Here is a 12,138-nt window from a genome sequence, read left to right on the forward strand (position 1 = left end):
AAGGAATGTCTTCCTAAACTTCTCTTTCACTAGCATTTAACATGCCATATAGTTTTTGGACATCAAATGTTGGTATTTCATCTATATTCGAATGATCAAGTGCATTCATTGCATTGTAAACTATTAATTACATTTCATTGTCATTAGATGATGATTCCTCTCAAACAATAAAGTCAAATGACGAAGTAACAAAATGTTTAATTGGCTCAATCAAATAAGGCTCTCTATGACCGTACTAGTTGTGGTAAATTGGATTAAAACTATTTTTACTTAGATGATTCTCATTATGGAAAGTTGTATTAATTTCTATATTTGCAATGATTACACAGACAACATAACTTGTCAGTACCATTCATACAATTTAAATAACTGCTTAACCAAGTTAAAAAAATATTAACTCTATCAAAATATTCATTAATGATAAATCCATTTACTAACCTATTGCACATCCAAGATTTATTTATATACATTATAATTTAAAAAGAAATAAATTTACAACATTAATAAACGTGTCAAATTAAATATGTATATAGCTAAAACTTAAACTTAACTTAATTAAATTATTAAAATCTAATATTATCAAAAAATAACTATGATCGTATACCTAAAGCCGGTGCGCAACGAAGGTTGTCTCAAAAAAATCTAAGAACACCCCAAATAAAGAACTTGCACAAACAAGTAAACAACATTACGAAGTTAACAATCAAATACCAGGGTTGCACGACCGCTTGGCCAGGAATGATGTCACGGCAGGACTGGCGACCTCCCTTTGAGTCTGGGGTTGAACTCGTAGTCAGCCAAGCTCGTTGCTGGCCAAGCTTGCCCTAACCGAGGTCGCACCCGACCTCGCGACCTCGCTTGGAGGCCGCAGCCAAGGCATGATCAAATCGTGGGCGATAGGATGAGAAGAGAGAGGAAGGGGAGTGTACCGACGGGATGCATGTAAGAGGTTGGAGAGGAGAGGATGTGTGAACCAAAGATTAGAGGAGCACGTTGGAGATCAAAGAGGAGGTCGATAGGAGAGGAAGAGTGGTCGGGAAGACAAATTATGTATCATAACACTAATAAGACCACTAAAATAATGACGGAATTAAGTTTCTGTCTCTAACCCAATGATTCTATCGCTAATTAAATATGTTAAACATAAATAGTGGAAAAATTAATGACGGATTAAATTTGATCGCTAATTCCGTCATTATTTGAGAGTATTTTTTGTAACGACTTAAAAATCATTCGCCAGTTTTTTAAGGATATTTTTGACTGGAATTTGGAATAACTTGTGAGCTGGAATTCCATCTCTGGGTCATGGGCATCAGGACCACAATTTCCATGGCCCCAATGGCATCCCCAGGCATACAACTAAAGCAAGCACTCGAGGAGATTTTAAAGCGTGCCTTATCATCCATTCAAACAATCAATTTAAGCACAAAATTATGTCCATGTTTCGTTGGTTGCACTTCGACCCTGCAATTATCGAGGACAAACAAATTCTTGTTTAATAATTATTTCCAAAAGGGCATTGGACAAACGAAGAGCAAAAGTGAGAACGCAGCTTTAAAATGATACTGAGTGTGTCCAAAGTTGAGGGCTTTCCGCCAGTGAAAGCCTCAAGAAAGCCCCGTGCAGTTTCCCGGAAAGAAGTAAAATATTCCACTGGGGTAGTCAATCAATTAGTTATCTGACCGCTTCTTTGTTTCTTTCTTCTTGCTCGTGAGTCACAACAACGAGACCGCACACCAAAATCTGTGTTTTCTAGTACCCTGATTTATGGGATTTATTTGTTTTTCAAAATGAATTTTATCTTGATGGAGGCCCTTGCCGGCTGCGGAGAAGCACAGCCGATATCCCCGACGATTACCTTCTTTCTCATTGGGGCAACGCAGTGGGATAGGGATAAACGTGGGGTCGCCAAATTCTTGGGTGTACCTGTTCGGATTGGTCAATACCTTTAATTTGACCCAGTGGCGCGGTCAATGTAACCCAACCTGCCGTGCGTCAAAAGTTGGAACGAATATGCTGTCACACGTGTATTTATGGTAATGGCGATTACAGTGGGCGGAGGCATCCATATGATCCCACGTCATCGTCTAGCCCCATCGATGCTTCGCTGAGCCCATCATATAACCACGATTCTCATCTGCGATTGCTAGGTCACAAACGTTTTCCGCCTCCTCCGTTACCCATCCGATTGCGGGCGTTGGACTCCCCCGTCGAAGTGCCGGATCGAGAATTGGAGTCTTTTGTGTTTGAATTTGGAAATTTGAGATTTGTGAGTTCGCAGATTGTTTGATTAGTGGGTTTTCGCCGAAAGATTGGGTTTTCGGGGTTCTTTTTTTGGGGAAAACTCGGATCTTTTGCTTGTTTTATGCCTTCTGCCATGGCGACGCCGTCTTCCTACTGGTGCTACTGCTGTAGGCGGTTCGTTTACGTGTGGCCGCAGGACGCCATCGTCTGCCCCGACTGCGACGGCGGCTTCCTCGAGGAGGTCGACTCGCCGCCTCGACGATTTCACTCTCCTGCAGAGAGCCGCCGCCGCCGCCGCCTTGTCCTCTCGTCGCCTGGCTCTCCCCCGGACGGCAGTGATGGATCCGCCGCTGGCGGGTTCGCTCGTCAGTCTTCGGGCCTCAGACACCGCCGCCATCGCCGCACGTCGGTCCGCGACCGTTCTCCCTTCAACCCCGTCATCGCCCTCCGCAGCCCATCCCGCAGCGGCGCCCGCAACTCCAGCACTAGTTTCGAGCTCTACTACGAAGACGGCACCGGATCTGGCCTCCGACCGTTGCCGGAAAGCATCTCGGATTTCCTGATGGGCTCTGGCTTCGACCGCCTTCTCGACCAGCTTGCACAGATCGATATCAACGGCGTCGGTAGCGGGAGGGGGTGTGACAACCCTCCGGCGTCGAAGGTCGCCATCGAGTCGATGCCCACGGTTGAGATCGTCGACGAGCACATCGGAAAAGAGTGTCATTGCGCCATCTGCATGGATTCCTTCGAGCTCGGGGAGGAGGCCCGGGAGATGCCTTGCAAACACATCTACCATAAAGATTGCATCTTTCCATGGCTATCGCTACGGAACTCATGCCCTGTTTGCCGCCATGAGATGCCGACAGATGTCCGGGGACACGATACGGCAATGGCGGAAGAGGATGAGACGACCGCTGCAGCCGGAAGCGGAGAGGAGACTTTGGGACTCACGATATGGAGGCTCCCAGGTGGGGGCTTCGCGGTGGGAAGGTTCTCAGGGGGAAGGAGAGCAGGGGAAGTGCAGCTTCCCTCAGTTTACACTGAGATGGATGGGGGATTCGACAACAGTGGAGCCCCGAGAAGAGTATCATGGCCTGGAACGCCGACCAGGTCGAGGGAGAACGGTGGAATTCATCGAGCAGTTCGCAGTTTCTTCTCGTTCTTTGGGTTTTCACGATCATCTTCCTCTTCACGGCCGAGCTTAGAACCTCAATCTTCATTCCCTCACAGCCAAGGAAGGAGCTCAATTTTCAGGAGGCGCTCGAGAAGTAGAAACTCCAATTCGGAAGCAAATGCCAACGTGATTGCATGATGCAGAAGTCGGGAGTTTAATTTTTCAGATTCGTTTTGATTGTATAAATATGTTCTTCAATTTGTTCGAAAGAATCGTGTATAACTTCTGCGATGGAAGATCGAACACTTTGCAAGGCTCAAATTCTTTTGTTCCTGGTGCCTACTTTGATTCATTTTGCAGTGGCTTGATAATTCTACACCTTAATTGTGATAATCCAAGTAACTGAATCATAAATGGGTTGAAAATTCACAATCGATTGCATTTTATGAATATACTGCAACTGAAATTAAGATTTAACTATCTTTATTGATGAAATTAAACGTATGTCTGTTCTCCAATCCGTTGAGTTTGTCTAGAAGCTTGATCGTTTTCTTACCTTAAGGTCTATATTTCAGCAGCTTGTCTTTCTTTGGTCACTGTGTTCTTAATTCGTGAAGCTGGCCTACTATTTATTTTATATGGATAATTTTTATAAGGCTCTATTTAGCTCCTTGACCTCGCTCCAAGGCACTTACTTATTCATGGCGGTTGACTATTCTAAGATCCCTTTGTTTGTGGCTTTGTTTTCTACTAAATCGATAGGATTTATTGGTTCATTTGAAGCTGTGTTGTCTTCCTAATTCCTACTACGCGCTGATCAATTTTGTATCACTTTGCTCGACAAACCACTTCAATCTTTATAAATCAGGTTTATTATGAGATTTCTAGTTGCGCCAAATCCACAAAATGATCTCCGATTACAAAAAAAAAGTAGAGGATGTAGCACTAATGATTCTAGTTTGTAAACAATACATCATGTGCAATAAAACGAATAAAAACTAGTCCAGCAGTGTTTTGATTTAACTAAATCAGTGCAAAAGTATAACTGCTTGAGCACAGGAAGTTTGAAGCATAACAAAAAATTTCATTGTCAAGAATGGGATTCGAACCCATGCCCTTTCGGACTAGTACCTGAAACTAGCGCCTTAGACCAACTCTGCCATCTTGACATGTTGTTTGTTTCTATTATTTCTAAATTAAGTGCAATTACAACCTAACTCCTCTTATTTGTTTTTTTTTTTCACCTCCCGTCGATAATGAATGTTATTGATAAAAACTGGTGGATAATTTGTGATGATCTTGCCTCTCTTCTATCGAGTACTGGTGCTTTAGATACTACTTAAGCCTAGTTTTATGTTTTAAGGAAGTACATAGCTAGAGGCAAATCAATTTAGATAGATATGCTGATAACTATCAGATGGGTATCTAGGCTCTAGCCATAGCCATAGACTGGTGGTTGCTCGGTGGAAGTGAATGATTAAACCCGTGCCCCACTACTGTTCTTTAAGGGCAATGGACATGGAATTCTAACTGCTATGAGTATGAGCTATTGAGCTCACTCTTAAAGAAACGAGATGTCTATTGCAACCACAATAAAGATCAATCGTTCAGTCAAAAACTTTCCCAATCTACTTCCAGAGGCTTGACTTGGTTGCAGAAGGATTCCAAAGCAATTCATCACTTGAGATCAGGAAAGATAGATGATTATTAATAGGTCAGCTCAAGTTTACACACGTTCAACAAAGAAAGGTTTGTAATACTCTGAAACCACTTTATTTACTATCATACTCTGAAACTGCTCCGGTCTTAAGTTTGATAATCTGCTTCTGAATATGGCATGCATATATGTGCAAGCAATTATAAATCCCAAAACAAATTCACATTTAATTCTGAAACAAGTTCTGAATTTGGCATGTAAAGATTTAAAACTCACAAGATTACCAAACAAAGAGTAAACAAGATTCCTGTGTGAAATTGAATCCGGAGGGACGAGAGGGCCTGGATCTCACGTTGGGCAAGAACACGTGATGTGTTCTCCAGTTGCATCATGCATGGCGCCATAGACAAAAGAAGGTAAATATAATAAATCCATCTCTTTTGTCCTTTGAATTAATAATGTTCTTGAATGTTAAATATATATGCCAAAAGTGATATATCAATTTTAATGAGTTTTAGATTTTAAGCAGCTACATATTAACTGTATTTTTGTTTAAGAGAAGAAGGATTCACCTGAAAAGGGGTAATTTCTGTGGAAAGGAATTTATATATTATAAAAGGAGTCATTTTTGTTTTAAGCAGTTTTTAGGGTTTAGATTATGTTCCACTGACATGTAATTACACCTGCGAGGGTACTAGTTATCCCAATAAAAAGAAGAAGAAAAAATAAGAAACTAGAAACAATTGTTGCGATCCTATTGCGTCTGGATTTCATGTCTAGATCTCTTTTGGTCTCTAGCCCTACTAGTTAATGGTAGGACCAATCAAAGTTGGTGAATGACAGAGACCACTCCTCAGCTCCTTTTCCCAGACATGGCTAATGACTTCACTCTTTTCAGATAACAAAGTCAAAAAGAAAACAATTCACGCCAGGATATTTTTGCAGGGGAAAAGCAAACCAAATGTACAATGGAATCAACCAACCACATGTGGATTAAATGATTGGAGTGAATCGCCTATCACATGTTTGGCTCGAGATTGAAACACTTCGAATCGTCTCCGAACCTCGAGGATCCAACTCATCTAGTAAACATAAAATTTATTTATTTAAAAAAATAAATAAATAAAATTTTAACCATCGAATTTAATATTTAAAATTTACTTAGATCCCAGATCTTTACAAGGACACGAGGCTGCTTTGCCACGCGGATGTGATCCGTCCAGGTAACGGATCGAAAATGGCAACTCCTCCGTCTTTAAATCATCCGACATTTTACGCGGCCCGAACCCACAGACCGCGGCGCAACCCCGCCCGTTCCGTTCGTTTTCTTCCTGCCCTCGCCTCTCGGCGCTCTCGCTACACGACGATATGCACAGTTTCACTTTAACTTTGTGCGCATTAAATTTCTCCTCTGCCATTGTTGTTTCTCACTCTTCACTGCTACTTACCTCGCTCGCTTGCTTGCTTTAAGTACTCCACCTTCCTCCCCTCTACCTCACCATTCCTCATTCAATTCTCCCTGCTTCTCATGGCAATGGCTGCAGTGCTACTCGCTCTGGTGATCGCGTGCTCCGTTCTCCTCGCCGACGCTCGCATCCCAGGCGTATACTCCGGCGGCCCCTGGCAGACCGCCCACGCGACCTTCTACGGAGGTAGCGACGCCTCCGGGACCATGGGTATGCACATTTCATCTCCTTCCCCTGCATTCTCTAATTGCTTGATTATTTAATGAGTTCGAGGTGGCTGGTGCAGGAGGGGCGTGTGGGTACGGGAACTTGTACAGCGAGGGGTACGGGGTGGAGACGACGGCGCTGAGCACGACGCTGTTCAACTCCGGGCAGAGCTGCGGGGCGTGCTTTGAGATCCGGTGCGCGGACGACCCGCGGTCGTGCAAGGGCGGCAGCATCGTCATCACGGCCACCAACTTCTGCCCGCCCAATTACGCCCTGCCCTCCGACAATGGTGGCTGGTGCAACCCGCCTCGCCCGCACTTCGACCTCGCCATGCCCATGTTCCTCAAGATCGCCGAGTACCGCGCCGGTATTGTTCCCGTCTCCTACCGCCGGTAATACCACATCTTATCCTTGCTCTGTTGCGCAGTTTACTTAGTTTGAAGGTTAAAAACCTATAAAATTGTTTTTAAGAAAGACACAAACAATCTGACCCCTCCAAAAAATAAAAAAATGCGGAAGTTCTTAATGGTCCCTCTTGTTGACCACATGACATGTTTCTCGACCACTGGCCAGTCCCCATCAAATCTCCTATTTTCTCCCACCCGTGACCTGTTGCTCCACTCGGCCATTAATTCACGCGTTCTAACGCCACGGTGAACATTGGATGCCGAGCTCGTGACAGCCGCATGTGCTCTGCGCAGCCGACTTGGCCCATTTCCTTTCTGCACTTGCAGCAGTTTGACGAATTGTCAAAGTAAGAGAAATTGACCTGATGTCTGCAATGGCAGGGTACCGTGCCGGAAGACCAGTGGGATCCGCTTCACCGTCAACGGTCATATGTACTTCAACCTGGTGCTGATCACCAACGTGGCCGGCGCCGGCGATATCGTCCGCGCCAGCGTGAAAGGGTCCCGCACCGGATGGATGCCCATGTCACGCAACTGGGGCCAGAACTGGCAGTCCAACGCCGACTTGGTCGGCCAGGCTCTCTCCTTCCGCGTCACCAGCAGCGACCGACGCACCTCCACCTCCTGGAACATCGCCTCAGCCAACTGGCAGTTCGGCCAGACTTTCACCGGCAAGAACTTTAGAGTCTAGTCTGGTCTAGTCTTTCTGCGCCAATTCGCCGAACACCTTGATTACATCCGTCTTGGTGATGCTACAACTTTGCCTCTCTACATATGGTGTCTTAATTTTACTCGTCCGGCGCCAATTCCTCCGTCTAAGAAGAAGACAAGAGCCAAGAATAAGGTCTGTAACTACTCCTAGTGGTGGTGGTAGTTACGGCAAAGCCGCAACATGCAGCTGAAGTGGCTGCAGATCAAAATGGTTCATGTAGCCCGCAGCTGCTAGCTTAATATATATATATATCATTGTCTTACTGTCATTGTAAGTTCTAATTCGATACCCTTCGTCTAAGGTCTAAGCTCAAGTTTCAGCTCTTAAAATCGGTAATTAATGTGAATAAGTGCCTTTTCTGATTCCCAGTGGAAATGACGAGTTTTATAGCATTTTTGCTCATTTGTGTACTTGTTTGAGAGGGCCATGCCGCCATGGTTATGGTTTTTTCTGCTGTAAATTACTTTTCTAATCCACCGACTCGAGGCCAGCCAGCTTGCGTAATGAAGAGATTCTAATGTGCCAGCCGCGGCACAGATCATTGTCTCTCGATCAAGCTACATGCTCTCGTGATCATATACATTAGTATATACATTTCAATGTTTTTTTAATATTTTTTTAAGGTTGAGCGTGCCAAAATTTAATTTTTTTTTAAAAAGTATTATTAATTTTTTTAAAATTTAAATGGAGAATTTAAAGATTTATGCGACCAATAGTTGTGTGACATTGCACTGAAATTTTAAAAGAGTTTTTTTTATTTTACCAGAGTTTAAATTTATTATCTATATAGATAAAATTTTAATTTTATTATTTTTGTTTGAATAAAAAAGTATTTTATATTGAACATAATGTCAAGATAATTTATGGCCAAATGTAAAAAACTTTACGCGAGTTAATTTCGATAATTAGAAGAGGATAGAGCTAAGAATCTTAATATAATGAGGCTTAAGTAGCAAAACTGACGTGAGTAGAATATAGCTGTAAAGTTTAGTTAAAGGCATCTCAACAAGTCGCCTAATTTACAAAAACAAAAAACCATGTATTATGCTTTATTTTTATTTTATATATCATTGTTTTGTACTTTTGTGCGTATAAATTTTGCATGTAATATGATTTTTGATCCCTGATACGGGATGTTACGGATGGATCCGTATATGAAGTATATAAAGCGGTGATTAAAATTAAGGTGATGTGATAGTTAAAGTGGAAGAGAAGTGACAATCAGTGTGTCACTCTCAATAAGGCTTTGTTCTTTGTCCAGCGCTAAGACTTTCAGTACGAGGAAGACCGACCTAGGAGCCGGTTGGACTTAAGGGACCTATTGCTCTATTCCAATATTAAGACGTCTATCATATATCTAATATTTGATAGCTGATCGAATTTAGAGGATGTCTGACCCACCACAGAGTCGGTCGGTCATACGCCAGACTGAAATAAAGAAATTGAGCTTCCCATTTTCACTTTTCAGTATAAGTCTTTCAGCATATAACCGATCAACCCCACTATCGGTCTACCCTATGAGTTTTCTCATATGTTAGCCCTCTTTCATTTAGTCGGTCGGTAATAACTCCGGTAAAATTTATACAACTCAACATGCACGTCTCTTATATGTACAGAATATAAAAGTGTAAAGCAACTCTCCTTATAAACTCAGCCGGACTTCCAAATCTCAGGTTCTCACTTCAAAGGCAAGTTTTCTCTCATATGGAAGATCAGCTTAAAGTACTAATCGAATCTCTTGGGACTCAGTTCCCCATTTTTCAGACGCAAGTATCCTGGTATATGACCTGTCGGTCACAGAACAGATTGGACCTAGGGGACTTAGCTTCATATTACTTCCAAAGTAAATCTCCAACATCATCTAGTGCATAACCGAACAACTTAAGGGAAGAACGACTATACAATCAGTCGATTAAAAGACCAGTCAAGATACACTCAACAAATAATATAGTCAGAGAATTATAATAACCTGTCAGAGTAACAATCATTTGTCAGAGAATATTTCTCTTTGATATGTTGATAAAATAAATTAAAATTAATAATTGAATTAGTGGGTTGATGATGTGACAATGAGTGGTAGTAGTGGTTAAAGGAAAAATGTCCATACTCAATGTATCTTCATTAATTGTGTTAGTGGAGTAGAATAGTTGAGTTAGAGTTAGTGGGTTGTCATGAGTTATGTAAGTAGTTTATAAATATGCTACTTATTTTATGAATTATGTAGCGAAAAAATTATTGTGTTCTACTTTTCCTTTTTGTCCTCTTATCCTCCTCCCATTTATATCTAACAATGGTATTAGAGCGTCGGATTTGACATGTCCTAGTTTACTTGCAATGACAATCAACAGAGTTTCTCAACCCCTTATCCCTATTTTCAAAGGAGCATCAAAATGAAGACTTTATTTAGATCTTTAGGATTTAGTAGAAAAAGGCTTTGACGACAAGAATGCCAATGAAAGTCGATTGAAGGAGAACATAAAGAAAGATTCGAAATCACTGCTCATTCTTCAATAAGCAGTACATGAGACGATTTTCTCAAGAATTGCAATTGCCTCATTTTCCAAAGAAGCATGGGAAATATTGTAGAAAGAATTCCAAGGCTCCTCCAAAGTGATAGCAATAAAACTCTAAACTCTCATAAGTGAGTTTGAGACCTTGCTTATGAAGGGTAATAAAACTTACAAGACATTTTATCTAGAGTAATTTCAATTATCAGTCAAATGAAATCTTATGGAGAAAAGATCACTGATGCAATTATTATTTTTAAAGTTTTGTGAAGTTTGACTCTTAAATATTATTACATAGTAATTGTGATCGAGGAGATAAAAGATCTTTTGATGAACTAATGAGTTCTTTACAAGCTCATGAGGCAAGGCGAAATAGATCCACTAAGAAGAATGAAGAAAATACATTTCAAGCTTCTCAAGTGAAGGGGGAGATAGAAAAAAAAGACTTCGCTGGTAGAGGTCATGGAAGTGGAGATTTTCATGGTAGAGAACGTGGCATAGGAAGGAACCATGACAAGAGAAGCAATTCAATAGTGATAAAAAAATGGAATAAAAACTCTATTCAATGTTATGATTGCAAAAGATTTGGGCATATAAAGGCAAATTGTAAAAATAACTCACAAGCAAATTATGTGAAAGAAGAAAATGAGAAAAGTAAGGTATTTATGGTTCATTCTCATTCTAATGAAGTTCAAAACGATATTAATTTTTTGGATAGTGGATGTTCAAATCACATGACTGATAATAAGTCATTATTTAAAGAGCTTGATGAATTACAGAAGATGCTAGTAAGACTTGGAGATAATAAATATATACAAGTCGAGGGCAAAGATACTATTACAGTAGAGACTAACAATGGTAAAGTAAAATTACTTTACAATGTCTATTTTGTTCCTAGTTTGGCATATAGTTTGTTAAGTGTTGGGCAATTGATGATGGGTGACTATGTTATTGTATTTGATAACGAATCTTGTGTTATTTTTGACAAAGATCCCGGACAGTTTATTGTTTGCATGCAAATGATAGAAAATGAGATGTTTCCATTGAAGATCTCTAATGTGGGAAACTATGCTTTTATTGCTAACAAAGATAATGAATCCAAGATGTTATGAGCATCACAACATCAAAGGCATATAACTTTTAAATTAGAAAGGTATAGTTTTTGGATTATCTCAAATTAGTTCTCTTGGTTTATATGAAGGATGTATTTATAGAAAACAAACAACGAATTCTTTTCCAAGTGGGCAATCATGGAGAGCATTAGAATGTAGATAAGTTAGAAACTTTTGAAAACTTTAGAAAATTTAAGGCGCCTGTGGAAAATTAGAAATGTATCTTAATAAAGACTCTTTGTATAGATCAAGGAGGTGAGTTCTTATCTAAAGAATTTAATCAATTTTGTGAAGAACATGGTATTCATAGGGAGTTGACAACACCTTATACACCAGAGCAAAATGATGTTGTCGAACGAAAATATCGAACCATTGTAGAAATGACTAGAAGTTTGCTAAATATCAAAGGACTTCCAAATCTGTTCTTGGTTGAAGCAATGGCCACATCAATCTACTTGCTGAATATTTCTCCAATAAGGGTTGTTTTGAATCAAACACTATATGAAGTATGACAAGGTAGAAAACCATTGGTAAATCACTTAAAAATTTTTAGATGTATTACATATGCTTTGATTAACTCTCAATTTTATCATAAATTTGAGAAGAAATATGAAAAATGCATATTTGTTGGATATTGCAATCAATCAAAAGCATATCAGTTGTATAATCCTCTTACTGTAAAATTAATTATAAGGAGAGATGTAGACTTTGA

General features: G+C 40.6%; 2 protein-coding genes, 1 long non-coding RNA gene and 1 other non-coding gene across 4 annotated transcripts; 3 read left to right on the forward strand and 1 right to left on the reverse strand.

Moving 5' to 3' along the window:
* Window positions 1-2,100: 2,100 nt before the first annotated feature.
* On the forward strand, window positions 2,101-3,689 carry LOC122005088 (probable E3 ubiquitin-protein ligase RHC2A). Its single transcript, XM_042560007.1, has one exon. The coding sequence runs from the start codon at window positions 2,366-2,368 to the stop codon at window positions 3,554-3,556; it is 1,191 nt and encodes a 396-aa protein (XP_042415941.1). The 5' UTR covers window positions 2,101-2,365; the 3' UTR covers window positions 3,557-3,689.
* A 757-nt stretch (window positions 3,690-4,446) lies between these two features.
* On the reverse strand, window positions 4,447-4,527 carry TRNAL-CAG. The gene has a single exon. It is a non-coding gene; the product is annotated as a tRNA-Leu (tRNA).
* A 357-nt stretch (window positions 4,528-4,884) lies between these two features.
* On the forward strand, window positions 4,885-5,647 carry LOC122003507. Its single transcript, XR_006117975.1, has 2 exons — window positions 4,885-5,107; window positions 5,279-5,647. It is a non-coding gene; the product is annotated as an uncharacterized LOC122003507 (long non-coding RNA).
* Window positions 5,648-6,451: 804 nt separating this feature from the next.
* LOC122005089 (expansin-A4-like) lies at window positions 6,452-8,209 on the forward strand. The gene is made up of 3 exons (XM_042560008.1): window positions 6,452-6,691; window positions 6,768-7,080; window positions 7,477-8,209. Exons 1-3 carry the CDS (start codon window positions 6,544-6,546, stop codon window positions 7,784-7,786), a joined length of 771 nt encoding a protein of 256 aa, XP_042415942.1. The 5' UTR covers window positions 6,452-6,543; the 3' UTR covers window positions 7,787-8,209.
* Window positions 8,210-12,138: the final 3,929 nt, after the last annotated feature.

Source organism: Zingiber officinale, chromosome 7B (assembly GCF_018446385.1).
Source record: "Zingiber officinale cultivar Zhangliang chromosome 7B, Zo_v1.1, whole genome shotgun sequence".
Lineage (NCBI taxonomy): Eukaryota > Viridiplantae > Streptophyta > Magnoliopsida > Zingiberales > Zingiberaceae > Zingiber > Zingiber officinale.

What these genes read in the sequence shown, in the direction of transcription:
- LOC122005088 (XM_042560007.1), top strand. Translation starts at nt 2,366, where the DNA reads ATGCCTTCTGCCATGGCGACGCCGTCTTCCTACTGGTGCTACTGCTGT.
- LOC122005089 (XM_042560008.1), top strand. Translation starts at nt 6,544, where the DNA reads ATGGCAATGGCTGCAGTGCTACTCGCTCTGGTGATCGCGTGCTCCGTT. An exon ending in CGACGCCTCCGGGACCATGG is followed by an intron (nt 6,692 to 6,767) that starts GTATGCACATTT and finishes TGGCTGGTGCAG; the next exon opens with GAGGGGCGTGTGGGTACGGG. An exon ending in GTTCCCGTCTCCTACCGCCG is followed by an intron (nt 7,081 to 7,476) that starts GTAATACCACAT and finishes CTGCAATGGCAG; the next exon opens with GGTACCGTGCCGGAAGACCA.